This window comes from Cygnus olor, chromosome 28 (assembly GCF_009769625.2).
Source record: "Cygnus olor isolate bCygOlo1 chromosome 28, bCygOlo1.pri.v2, whole genome shotgun sequence".
NCBI classification, from domain to species: domain Eukaryota; kingdom Metazoa; phylum Chordata; class Aves; order Anseriformes; family Anatidae; genus Cygnus; species Cygnus olor.
The window spans coordinates 2,060,315-2,073,897 of record NC_049196.1 but is presented as its reverse complement, the minus strand read 5'-3'; the positions used below and the strand labels follow the sequence as shown (position 1 = coordinate 2,073,897).

Sequence of the window (13,583 nt, the reverse complement as noted above, 5' to 3'; positions counted from 1 at the left end):
GCATGAGGTTGGAACTCACATTTGAACATGACCACCTTGTGCTCTTTCAGGGAAAAAAATCAAAAGAAATATTGTAAAGTACTTTTTAAAATCACCCAGACTCATGCCTTGTCTGCCAAAATATCCAGTTCTGTTTCTTCATAACTGAGAGGTAAATCCATTCATCACAACAAAGGTAAATGAGGTAGACAGTTAACTGAACTTGACTTGGAAAGTCCTAGTAAAAGCTTTCAAAACATGAGGACAGAGGCAGGTGCTGCAGATCTTTGTGATGCAGACAGCTAAGGGGCTGTGAATTCATGCAACATCAGCACTGAAGGAGCCTGTACACAAATAAAAACAAATAAATGCAAACCTACTTTGTAATAAGAAATCAGCTGAAATCCTAGGGTTAGAAATTATGAGCTGGTAAAAAGAACAGGAAGAGTCCACTTGACTAGTACAATTTCAAAAAAATGTATTTCAAAATGCTGGGCTTCTTGAGTACAACCACATACTTATGTTACAATAATGACGCACCAGTTCATGTATAAACCATTAGAGAGGCTTTATGAAGTGCTTAAAAACCACACACAAAAAAGCAATTTAACACCCTTTGTGAGTATTATTGTTCTTGTGATCCTCCAGGGCTGTCTCAAAGTCTGGAAGAAGAATCTCATAATTTAAAGATAATTTCTGTCAGAAATGTTGCGGTGTATGTTATTTAACAAACAACTGATCCGTAAGCAAGTAAGGAAATCTGAGGTTGAACGAGGCACTGTTTATTAGGGAGAATTTCAGAATATGGGTGGGATACATCTCATTGAACCTTCCCCGTTTAAATGCTGGGTGTTTCATTTAAGCTTGTTGTGTGTCAATGAAAGCAAAATTGCTATGTTTTGAGGATGATACAAATACTGGTAAGGTAAGCATCAGGATGAATTGTCCTGCAGCAATTCTTGTCCCTCCCCAGCAAATATCAGGGAAGCCTGAATAAGTGGTTCAGACAAGTCACTTGAGATCTGGGAACTCAAAACAGGGCTCTGCAAGAGTATGCACTCTGCAGGTGATGTTCTGCTAATCAGGAAAGAAAGAGGAGGAAAAAATATCCATTGCTATAATATTCCATTGCTTTTGCTGCCACTTACCCAGTGTGTCTGGGAAGAAAACACTTAAAAATTGCTTTCTGTCAGTATGGGTTCACTATTGTATTTTGTGACTGTGGGTGGGAACAGGATCAGAAGGTGTCTTCCACTTCACTGAATATTTCATTGCAAAATGTGTGAGTAGATTAGATTATAGCCTAGTTCCGAAGTGCTTAAATACAAACATGTATAGGACAGCAAGTTATAGCACAGATTAAAATCATTACGGGAAGTTAATGAAGGAAGTGCTAAATAAATAGAACCAGTTTAATTCCGCTTGCAATGCCAGTGAGGAGGGTGGAATGATACCAGCAAAGAAGCTGGTCAATTAAGCTTCTAGATGAAAGAGACCTGGGAGCTGGAATGTGCATATCATGCTATTCAGAGATTTAGGGTGATTTTGCAAACAGCAAGCAACAACAATTTCATCATTTTGGGAAGTTAAATGCTTCAAATTTGGGCTGGTTGGTGATTATGACCTCATGTGTACACTGCCTCAGCCCCCACTGGCAATCTGAAAAGCTGTATAAAAGGAGTGGGTACGCAGACCTACTTCATCTCCTTCTCCTGCAGACTCTCCTCTACATCAGGTACGTCTCATCTCTTTCTAAATGCCAAAATGCTTTTGTACTGGACCTTAGAATACAGTACCATACTACCATGTTAAGTTTGCAGGACTATTTTGTTGTGTCATACCCCCCTGCCTCCCCCCACACACACACACTTTGTTTAAAGTATATTTGGTATATTTGCAAGTTTTAGGAGTCACAAAAAGGATTGAGGCCTTTATTTCACTATTATTCATATTTTGGCATTTCTGTCCTGTTAGCAGATTGAAAATATAGGAAGGCATAAGCTTTAAAATGCAGAATTCTCCTGTTCCACTTCAGTTAATAACTAAATCAGAAAGACATGGCTATAATCTAAGCTGTTCAGGGACTCAGCTGAGTAAAGAGCATTATCTACATGGGAATTTTATTACAAAATAATCCTAGCTTGCATTTAGTTTATACAGATAGGTAAAAACTGAATCCTGCTTATTTTAAACCCTAGTTATTTTACCCAGAGACAATAGCAAGGAAGGTAGGAAGTCTGATCCAGTGTATTTGTCAAATATCCACTTGCAAATTGAGATCCAGATTTGCTATTTGGATACACTGAGTTCAATGCTTTGATTCTCTGCATTGCATGGCTATTATATGAACAAAATATTTCCTCTTTTTTACTGGAAGCAGTGGTAAGCCACAAGCTTTAATAGCCAGTCTTTCTGTGGAAATGGTAGTTTGCAAACTGGATTTTTATCTGATGAAGGAAATCAGCTGCTTACATTTTCCCAATTTCCTCCACACTCAGTATGAAATTGTACAGCTACGACAAGAAATATGTGGACAGAAATATTTCATAGGGTAACTTTATATAATATATCAAGTATATGCGTCTCCTTTGAGCTCAAATACTTTGGGGGTTTTACCACAGGGATTAGAGAGATTAAGGGAACGTAGAGCTAAAAAGGAACAACTGGAAGTAAATTATCCCAGAGAGCTTAAAAGTAGACAGGGACCAGAAAAGGAGCATGAAATCTGCAGTTAAAACAGTGTTGAGTTTATGTCTCCATTGCATGTTTCCTGACTCAAAACCTGCTTCTGTCTCATTTGGTACAATGAAGAAGTCAGCTCTGGTGTAGATCTTACAGCTCTGGGGTTTCAAACTGCACTGCTCAGGGAAGCGAACTTCTGTTTTAGTAACACTTACTGCTGATGCTTTGCTCCTCCAGGAGGGAATTTAAGAAAAAAAAAAAAAAAAAAGAGAGAGAGACAGAAAGAAAGAAAAAAAGAAGAAAGCAGCAATTTCAGAAGGCTTGGAGGATGATACAATTGCAGGGATTACTGAATAGGGAAGATCAAGGCGGTGATGATTGATGCAAAAGTTTGTGAACTCATCAATTTTGCCTGTGCATCAGGCGATCATTTGCTTGTTCCTCAGCAACCCAGTACCAAATGTTGTGCTCCAGTACAACTTGTACTTTGTGTTTACTCAGCTCTGTGCTCTGTGTTTCAGGATCACCTCCCCTGCAGAGAAATGTCCTGCTATGACCTGTGCCCCACCACCAGCAGCATTGCCTGCCCCCAGCCCATCGCCAACAGCTGCAACGAGCCCTGTGTCCGGCAGTGCCCTGACTCCACAGCCGTGGTCCAGCCACCGCCCGTTGTCGTCACCTTCCCCGGCCCCATCCTCAGCTCCTTCCCCCAGCAAGCCGTGGTGGGCTCCTCCGGAGCACCCGCCTTTGGGGGCTCCCTGGGGTTGGGGGGCCTCTACAGCCCCGGGAGCTCTTATGGTTACGGGAACTCTTTAGGATATGGAGCACAGTACGGTTATGGGAGCTCAGCCCCCTCCACGCTCAGCAGTGGGTACTGCAGCCCCTTCTCCTCCCGACGCTACAGGCAGCTCCTCCGTGGCAGCTGCGGGCCATGCTAAAGGCAGAAGAGCATGGAAGAGTCTTGCATGAAGACCCAAACGCAGAGCACTGAGGATGTGGGTTCAGCGCTTCGGCAGCCCTGCAGTGGAGCTGCTGCCACTTAGCATTTCTATCTTTCATCTTCTTTTGGTTTTCCCTTCGGTTTCTAGTTTATTGTTCACTGTTGGCACCTGTTCCAGCTTTCCCATTTTTAAAAAACTATTGTGGGACAGCATATGCAATATAAGCATCCCTCGTAATGGCAACTATCTTCATCAGGAGTGGCACAACAGACAGAGGAAAGCCAGCTGAGGACAGCAATATTTCTAAACAGGACATTTGTTGAACATTCTTTGAAACTGTCTGGAAACAGTTTTTTTGTTTGTTTGTTTTCATATTCTGTGATATCTTGCTTTGCAAAGGCATTTGTTTCTCATTAAAGTTTTGTTGCATCACAGAACGCCTTCTGGTTTCCCTTGCGCCTGTTCTGGGTGGTGTTCTGCCATGGGCAGAACCAAGCTGTTAACTGAGAATTACTGCTACAAAACATTTTAGTACAGATTGAATTTACACAGTGTCATAAACATTTCCATAACGACACCCTGAGGAGGATCTGTTCATCCTTTGAAGATGTTAATGGCTTGAAATAATGTAGTATCTTAACTTTTGTTATTTAAATGTGATTTCAGTGGGGCCTTTCCATGAGTGTTCAGATAGATAATTGTGGGTTTCCACGTTGAGTTCAGCATGACCACAAATTCCACTGAGGTATCATTGTCCAGCAGAGGACTTTCCAAATGTAAATTTGCACCTGTAAATTCACAAATACAATGCTCAACCTACAGCCCTGACATTGCCCAGCAGTGCTTTAACTCCAGACATCCCAAGCAGCGAATACAATGCTCATCCCTTCTTGTAGTCATCAGCCTGTCTGTCCCAATAGGAAAAAGGAATAATCCCTGTTTCCTCTAAGAAATAACTAGTTCAGTAAGTATCAGGAGCAGAAGACGCTCAGAGCTTCTGAGCTGTTGGTAATATAGCCAATTCTAATTGTAATGAAGCTGCAAATGAGGCATGTTCAGTGCTATGCAAACAAAGAGTAAAGCCAAACCCTGCCCTCAGGTGCTTTCAGAGTAAACTGACAAGACAAGCAAAGCATGAGCAGCTTTGCTCTTTTCCCTTTTTAGCAGATAAGCATCTTTTGTACAGAGATTAAAGGCCGTGCTTTCCATACTGAGAAAAACATTAGTTAACATTCTCCCCAGGTAACATGGGAAATGCTTGGTAAAGCCCAGAATTGGATTCTCTCCAATGTCCCAATCTAACATTCAGTGTACAGTCTCTGCTTCCAGATTTCTATGCCACTGGTTAGCTCCAGGTTTGGTCTTCACTGGTGCTCTCATCTCCTGTAGGAAGAGGAGGAAAATAGCAGGGATAAGGAGCTCACAGTGGAATATTCCTGTCTGGCATACATCGGGATGGAGACCATTTCAGTAACGCTAATTTCCATCTTAATATTCAAATTTACCTGTAGTCTAGTTCACTATTCTCACTGCCATTTGTTAGTCAATTTGTTGGTGTTTAAAATGGAATATATTCCAATTACTTTTTTTTTTTTTCCACAATAGAACTCTGAAAATGAAATAATCAAACTGACATGTTTCCATGGACTTCTGATTATTTTAGCTGAAAGACTGCATTACATGGCTAGTAGTATACAGGACAGAGGACATATAACAGATTCAAGACATGACTTCTGAGGTTGTCTTTTAAGTAAAAGGGGAGAATTAGCTAAAAAAGAGTCATCTCTTCAGATTTCTCTGATAGAACATTTTAAAATATCTGAAACATTCAAGTTCAGATCCTCCAGCTGCAAAACAGGTGAAAGGTTGACTGTAAGTGATCGGTTTGCTAATTGCTCCAGGTCTAAACCCTGGAAGGAAGCTGGCATTCAGCAGGGCACATTTCTGGTTCTGCTATGCTAAGCCATTGCACCTGCAGGACATTTACCAGTGGTGAGAGCCTGAGCCATGTAACAAACCATCAGGCTCTAGTAGTGAGTAAGTATTTAGTGAATCCATCTATTTAAATCAAACATGAGAGGTTTAACTCCCACAGATATCTGTCTTGAGCTGTAATTTAGTGTGGAGGAGGATACACTCTTTGGGCTATGTTTGCAACACCTTTATGAATCAACTTCTAATTGCATCTCCTTTACTGATAGCATTACTTTGTACTAGGGTATAAACACATTTAGATGAGAGGAGAGTGTAGTGACCTCTATAGTTCAGATGAGACAGCGACCTGATTTCATTTATTATTGCTTCCCATTTCTGGTCGTTACTTGTTTCACTGACAGGAGGAACAGGAGTCTGAGTCACTGGAACTAAGTGCCACCAGCCTGAACTTCCCACGGCTGACCAAGACCTGTGGGGGACCTCAGTCAGACATGGTCCCTGTGTTGCAGCGGCTGACAAACTGGCAGGATCCCAGCACTCCTCCACAGGAACACCAGAAACAGCAGACTGTTCCTCCCATCTCAAGTCTGCATGTGGTCTGACCTGAGATGCATTCCAGCTGCTAGTGAAATTAGTCCTCTTATCTTTCATCGTGTTCTTCTGTGATTACACCCAGGTGCAAGTGTAATCCAAGTTCAGCCTGCTGTGCATTTAGGAAGTGGCAGATTGCTAATGGTCAGGAGCAGAGCAGAAGAATGGAAAGTGGTTAAAGAACTGTCCTTCTGTCCTTGCTCTGGTGTATGCTCCTAACATGCAAATTCAGGCTGGCAGATGAGCATCAGCAATGCCAGTTTTGTAGCTCCTGCTCTCCAGGGGACTGCCAAATAATGGTGGTGTGAAGTGCTCTGTCTTCAAGTGCCATTCAAAATCATTAGAGTCCACTGTTCAATTAGTACTGACTCCAATGATCTATTTATAGCATAGACTCCAGCCTCTGCCTCCCATGCCCGTCTTTTCTATAGCATAGTAGGTGAAGCATCTTCATCCAGGTCTGCTGACACCATTATTGAAAAGAGCCTCTTTTGTAGTGATCAATACCATAGTGATGTGGCTTAAAAATATCTGATTTGGTTGCCTTAGTGCTCTGCATACCTGTGCAAATGAGTGGGCTTTTTTGACAGCATGTGTGTGACTCCAAGTATAATCATACAGAGCACTGCGGACAGAGGAAGCATAAAAACAAGACAAAGCCTTCAGACACATCCTAACAAGAAAGAGGTGTTGGCTGGCTACCTCGTTGTAGCCTCATCTCATTTCAGGTACTTTTACAAGTGAAGTCACACCTCCAAACCCTTTGAAGTTATTACCACATGCTTGATCCTGCCTAAAGAAATTTCACCAGCATGACGCTGGACTTTTCCCGGAATCAGCCTGCTGGAACATGGTGAGGTTTGCCAGTGCATTGCTGGTGTTTCACACAGGGAACAGCAGGAGTGCTGAGCAATGTCTGACCTCTGGTCCCTCAGAGCCCTGGCTGGTACTGCAACCATGAGCAGAATTGGTAGGAGGTGAATGCCTCCGAATGCTCTCTTCTTCCTATGCAGGCAGGAGGCCACCAGATGACTGATAGCTATGCTAATTGTATGCAAACTGTCTCTCTAGAAAAACAGCTTCAAATGACATGCTAAGCAGCCTGGACCTGTGCTGCTGTTTAACAAAGGGAAGTGTTGAATGTGGCCAGTATCCAGTCATTTATGAGTAGGTTGAAATTTAGGTGTAAGCCTGAGACGGAAAATAGTATTTGACATGAATTATATGCATGGCTCTTCAGGGAAGACTTAAGATTTTTTCTTTTATTTATTTTAACTGAAGCTGCCAAGAATTTAGAGGTATTAATGAGAAACTTCAAGAATGCATAGAATTTCAGTGAAGATTCACTATGCAGTTAAAATTTCCTGTTGGCCATTCAAAGGAAAGTTCTACCCACAGATTATTACATGCTATTTTTAAACAATGGAAAATATAAAACCAATCTAAGAGGTGTTATTAAGTTGGAGCCTTGGGCAAGTAGCGAGACACAGGGAAGATCTCCAAAATTACTTGTGTATTTAACTTCCTTTGCTAGCATGTAACGAATACACATTGAACCACACCTCTCCTGGAGGAAATTTCAAACTTAGTTGTATGAGTTACAAAAGCATGTTTATCCAGCATGAAATTACTTTTGTGCAGAAGGCAGTCATTATGCTTCCTCCTGCTTAAAAGGCCTGGTCACCTTCCAACTTTAGTTGTTGAAAGAATGTGAACACTGTCACGGCTGGCTACAAAGATTGATGCTCAGCCAGAACGGTATATAAATAAAGAATGGTGGACAAATAAAGAACAGAAAGCTCAGAATGTTGATGCAGAACAATTTAATGAGAGAATAAGAAGGAGAAGATGTGATGGAGCATGAAAAATACAGGCAATATACTGCCAGGGTCCCATTAAAGACTTCAAGCAGAGAATTGCTCCAGGGCTGTGCATTCCACATACATTACTCTTTCTTTTTCATAGCAGAGGAAGATTTACACAGTGCTGTCCAACTTTTAACAAGCCAAAGACTGCTGATATACCTAGGATGTTATTATATTGAGCCACTGGTAAGAATAATCAGAGAACTAAATTAAATCATTAGTCTGATAAATACGTGTAATTCTGGTGTTCAGAGATGGTGCTCATGCCCCAGAAAAGCCATGTCAGTAACAGAGTTTGTGGAGATGCATCCTCCTCTGTGCTGAGTGATTGCTCCTTTTATTTTATTCACTGCCCATTTAACATGATCTGCATCTCCCAGCGCCATAGCCACTGGACCCATAGGAAGAATATGACTTCCCGTAAGTGTACGGTCTCCCAGAGTCATAGAAGCCCCTGGGACCCTGAGAGCTCGTGTATCCAAACGAGCTCCCAAAGCCAGCTGGTGCTGAGCTGCCCACGATGCTCTCCTGAGGGCAGGAGCTGAGGGTGGGTCCTGGGAAGGTCATGACAACAGGTGGTGGGTAGACCACAGCTCTTGAATCTCCACAGGATGTAACACAGGGCTGGCTACAGGCATTCACCATTGGCTGCGGGCAGGTCACCTCACAGGGTGCAAGGCAGCGGGAGCTGATCATCTGTCCATAGAAAGACATCTTATGGGAATGGAGACAGATCTGAAACACACAACATCGAGGCAACATGAGACTGAAAGTTCAAGAATCAAAATAACGGAGATTGGGCTAGGAAGAGAAAGAATGGAAGACAGGGAGAAGAGGTGGAACATGAAGATTTCAGCTGTCCCTTGTCTCATCTTCTTTTCGTGCCCTCTTCCTTTCCCAAAACAATCTCTGTTCCTTCTGGGTCCTAATTTGGTACCTAAAAACTTCATTAATGAGCAAAGAAATTGTGTATTTGTACTTGAGCTATCCCACTACCTACTATTTCTCTTTTCTGCCATCCCTTTGTGCATCTGAATTCTGTGACACTTGACCTTTTCTTTTATAAATATCTGCAGAAAAGAACAGCAATACCAGCTAGCACTTGTGTAGTAGCATCCCCTGCATCACCTGTAATCATTGCAGCATCTGCATGAGGCAAGTCATTGTTTTTCCAGCTTTAAGGAAGAGGTAACTGAGGCTGAGAAGTGAATGCATTGCCCAGAGCCATTTGGTGAGGTAACAGGAGAGACAGAGTTAAAATTTGGGCAAGCCTGATTGTCAGTGACAGCGTTATTCCAGAGCCCTGCAGACGCTACAGCTTGCATCAAGATTCCCCTGCAATCACCTTGCAGCTCCTCTGGATCTCCACCCTGCCCTACTAAAACCCATAATATGAACGGCTGGAAATAAAGAGTAGGAACAATGTCCTGACTGTAACAACTGCATAATATGATGCCTGACAGGCTTCAAATTAATTCAGAAATAATTGCAAGGAACAAGAAAAAAACATTATAGCTAATGGTGGCTGCCTTGCTCAGTTTCAGAGCCGGAGTTAATTTTTTTTTTTTTTTTGGTAGTCACCATTGCAAGTCAATGTGTACAAAATAAGGCAGATTCCTAAAGGAAGAATGGTCAGGCTGAAGGACATGGGAATTCAGTACATCTCACTATACATAAATTCACATATCCTAAACTATCAGCTGCTCTGAAAATTCTTTTCCTGTCTTTTTACAGCCTGCCACTAAATAAGTAGGAAACAGCTCATGCTGAAAGAAAGCTTCAAACATTTTAAACATTTCTTTAAATCATAGTTTTGTGTCAAAGTCCTGTATTGCTACAGCAATATCAAAATAGCAGTAAGAAAAAAGGCTCAGACTTACCCCTCCACAGCAAAGAGCAGGTAAAGAGAAATGGTTAGAGCAGCCCAGCACTATGAGCGCTTTTATGTCTTTTCTTAGGCAATCAGGAGGATGTGAGACATTCTTCATGTATGATGTCCTAATGCATTATCAAACAAAAATTCACTCCACCTGTAACTGCCCCAGATAATGCAATTATTTTGCTCAGCGACAGTGATTAGTACTGTGTTCTTGTCGTTATTACTCTGACAGACAAAGCCGTATGAAGCCTTTCCTCATTAATCTTCAAGTGCTAAATTCCTTTCAGGTATTTTTTTTTTCCTCATTCTACAATGAATCTGTCTTCTTTTAATTGTTTTATTTCCCCTCTATTTCTCTGAATGCCACATAGAGCAAAGATTGCTCTGAAGTTTATCCATAAACAGAATATGGTGACATAGCCAGGATACCACACCACTTTTCCAAATCATCTTACAATAAGGGGGCATTGTGCAATTTATCCCATCATACCCACGCACATTATTTCCCATGACTGATATAAGACACATTAAACTCTATCCGCACCTTCCAAGACCACCTGAAACTGTGCATCACCCTAGGAAAACCTTGGGCTGAAATCTCAAGTCCAGTTTCAGCTGATGCAGAAGATTGGTGCTTATTTCAGCAGATCTGTTCCTCTGATCTAGCACCCTGTCTTCAGTTCTTCAGTTATTCACTAGTAAAATTATTTTCAATAGAATCTATGCATTTCATGTGTTCACATTGATATAATTTATAATAGCTTATTTTTATCCTCAAGAAGGCGTGTTCTTCATCTCTAAAATCCAGCTCCTTCTGGGGAATTGAAGGTTGAATGCCTGAGTTTGAATAACTTTCAGACTCCCGTTCCAAAATGCAATTTGTGTTCCAGTTTGCCCACCTGCACTTGGTAACCTTTTGCAATACAGCAGTGTAAGGCTGTACAGGTGGCACTTGCAGGAAGGCTGGGGAAACCTCTGTCCCAGGGACACCTTGAGACCTCTCTCAGTGTTTCCCAGCACTGCCTACTGAGACGCCCTTTATGCTACTGATAGTGAAAGACTCAGATAAACAAAAAACAGGAATAGAAACAAAGGGAGGAAGGAGGGAACATGTTTTGGGCAAATGACCCACCCGGTCTCCTCTTCCTGCCTGAACCACACCTGGTTTCACTTTGTCTGGAAATGGGTGATGACAGGGATGGTGCTACCTGCAAATGAATCACGTTGTTCTTAGAGATGCATCCCTCTCCTATCCATCCTGCTCTCCTGAAAAGGCAGAGAAAGCTACGTACTAGGATCTATCGATACTGCTGACACCCCAAAGTTCTTCTTTTGACTCATGTTATTTAGGGTGACAGCCACATGCTTTAATTTTATAATTATATGGATCCACAAATCAGGGTCTAGATTCCTGTTTTTATACTTTTTCCAATATAATGGAAGTTTTGCGTGTTTCACTGACCTGAACCATTCAGTGATTTTGGCCAGTGCAAATACATTACAGAAAAATATTCAGAGACAAATAGCTCTTTGAAAAGCAACGTTAGCATGACACATGGAATACATCTGCACAGACTCCTTGTATGTCAAATGACAATATCACTGTGGAACACTTACATCTATTTGATGTGAACTATCAGCAAGCACATTTACTAAATTAGCATAACATTTTTTCTATATAAAAAAAAATATTGTAACACCATCAAAAATGTTGTGATGTATCTGCAAAAACTTCCATGAATTGACTTTGGATTATTGAATTACAAGAGTGACCGAAAATTATTCCTGGCTGGCATGGAGTGCCACCACAAGAATAACAAACAGACACCTTTCATTCCAGTTTCTAACTGAAATCTTAACTCTGCTCATGATGCTCAGATATCTCTGTATGATTCTTCCAAGCCCATGGTGGATGGTTATGGAATCATCCATCCGAGAGCGCATCTCATAGAGTGTGGGTGGAATTTGTCTCGTCTGGTAACACAGCACACCCAGGTTGCAAGGGCATGTCTACTACACCCTAGGAGGAGTCACATAACAGCACACTTGGATGAGCCACCTGAAAGAGAGAAGGGAAATGCAAAAGAAAAGGAGCAATTGCTAAGGAGGAGGGGTTGAGTAGCACTTTCTGTTTGAGCACAAATATTTCTAAGTGCTTTACAAATAATTCTTATGCCTTGGCACGACTATAATTCAAGCCCAAAATCATGACTGCTTTTGTGGCCACAGCAAACTGTGGCTGGGATGGCCACAAAGCCTAGCCTGGACCGCAAGATAAACATTTATAGGGATAAGAGGACTCAGCACTGCACTCTTGTGGCTTCGTGGAGAGTGTGACTCGAGTGGAGTAAACCTGAGTTAGCTCAGGCACTGCCGGAGGAGGAGGAGGAGGAGAATTCACATCTCTGGGCTGAAGTACTGGCATACCCTCAACTTGTCGTGAAAATTGCGGTGCACTTTCCAGATCAGAATTAATGATGCAAGTCTGGGACTTTTAAATCATCCATAATTATCAGAAGTGCTTGTATAATTCTGTTGATTTAACTGTGTAACAACAGATTATTTTGTCTGATATAAGCAGAACAAAACCCTAATAGCCTAATGAGGAACAGGCACCACCTTAACACAGTCTGTTATTAAAGTCCTTCTAGGCTATATTCCCATATGTCCTATGACACAATAATCTTGGCATTTTCTGCAAAAAATACAGTGAGCAAGATTCAGCCAGCGCCTTGTGCACAGTGATGGTCATGTTACAAAGTAAGGACAATAGTAAAGTGGCAATATTTATCTGAACATAAAAATAGACCTATGCTAAATGTTGATATATTCTAACCCAAATAACCACATTCAGCATATATATTTTTTGGCTGAGTCCTGAGGCACACGTACTTCCCAGCACAAAGGGAATTCTGTGATGACATTCACTATTGTAAGATGATAATTCTGGTTCCAGTGGCTGGGAAGGGGAGAAATTATGCATTGCACATGACTTATGCTGGCCCTGTGTTTGTATGAGGGCTTATAATCACCATTTATATAAGGGACGGATATAAGGGAGAGGTGTGAAGAACATGGGAAGCAAAACAAAAGCAAAATGCCAATGGTAGAATGCAGTATGATTTTTTATTCAGAACAAGAAATGGCATTTACAATAATAAACCACAAAAAGTGAAAGAATGTTTCCAGTTTCTCAAACAAGATTATAAACACTTCATCAACAAGCACTGAGCACTTCACACAAGGTACGTTTTCTTTCCTCTGACAGAGCTAATTTTTTCAGTCAAGTTCTGCTCTGGAATATACAGAAAGGCTTTGCTGATGATAAAACCTACCTGGAGAGCAAAGTAACTTTCCTAACATGAGTTCTGTTACATCTTCCAGGTGAAACACAAAACCAGAAAATCAGTACATGTGTTCTCAGGCTAAATAACAAATCGTTCAGTTTCTAACCCCTATAACTCTGCCTCTGGCCTGTGAGGATGGAAAAGACACAGTTTGAGAAATCAGCGCATGTTCACAGCGGCAACATCAAAAGCAAGAAGATCATAAGAAAGGCAATCAGAAGAGCGGTTCCCATGGGTGCTGAGTAGCACCCACAGGTCTCAGAGGATTAGCTGGAGTCATGGGTGACCAGGGCTCGGGGGAGCTCCTCAGCTCAGATGCACAGCCATGTCTCGACGTTGGTTCCCCGCTGTTTCTCCAGCCATC

The 13,583-nt window shown here is 41.7% G+C and overlaps 2 protein-coding genes across 2 annotated transcripts; one reads left to right on the top strand and one right to left on the bottom strand.

Moving 5' to 3' along the window:
• The first annotated feature begins 1,564 nt into the window (after positions 1–1,564).
• LOC121060886 (scale keratin-like) lies at positions 1,565–4,036 on the top strand. The gene is made up of 2 exons (XM_040539068.1): positions 1,565–1,714; positions 3,183–4,036. Exon 2 carries the CDS (start codon positions 3,204–3,206, stop codon positions 3,597–3,599), a length of 396 nt encoding a protein of 131 aa, XP_040395002.1. The 5' UTR covers positions 1,565–1,714; positions 3,183–3,203; the 3' UTR covers positions 3,600–4,036.
• A 3,898-nt stretch (positions 4,037–7,934) lies between these two features.
• Positions 7,935–9,942, bottom strand: LOC121060885 (feather keratin 4-like). Its single transcript, XM_040539067.1, has 2 exons — positions 9,874–9,942; positions 7,935–8,728 (listed from the first exon to the last, which is right to left on the bottom strand). The coding sequence occupies exon 2, from the start codon at positions 8,705–8,707 to the stop codon at positions 8,351–8,353; it is 357 nt and encodes a 118-aa protein (XP_040395001.1). The 5' UTR covers positions 8,708–8,728; positions 9,874–9,942; the 3' UTR covers positions 7,935–8,350.
• Between the last annotated feature and the right edge of the window lie 3,641 nt (positions 9,943–13,583).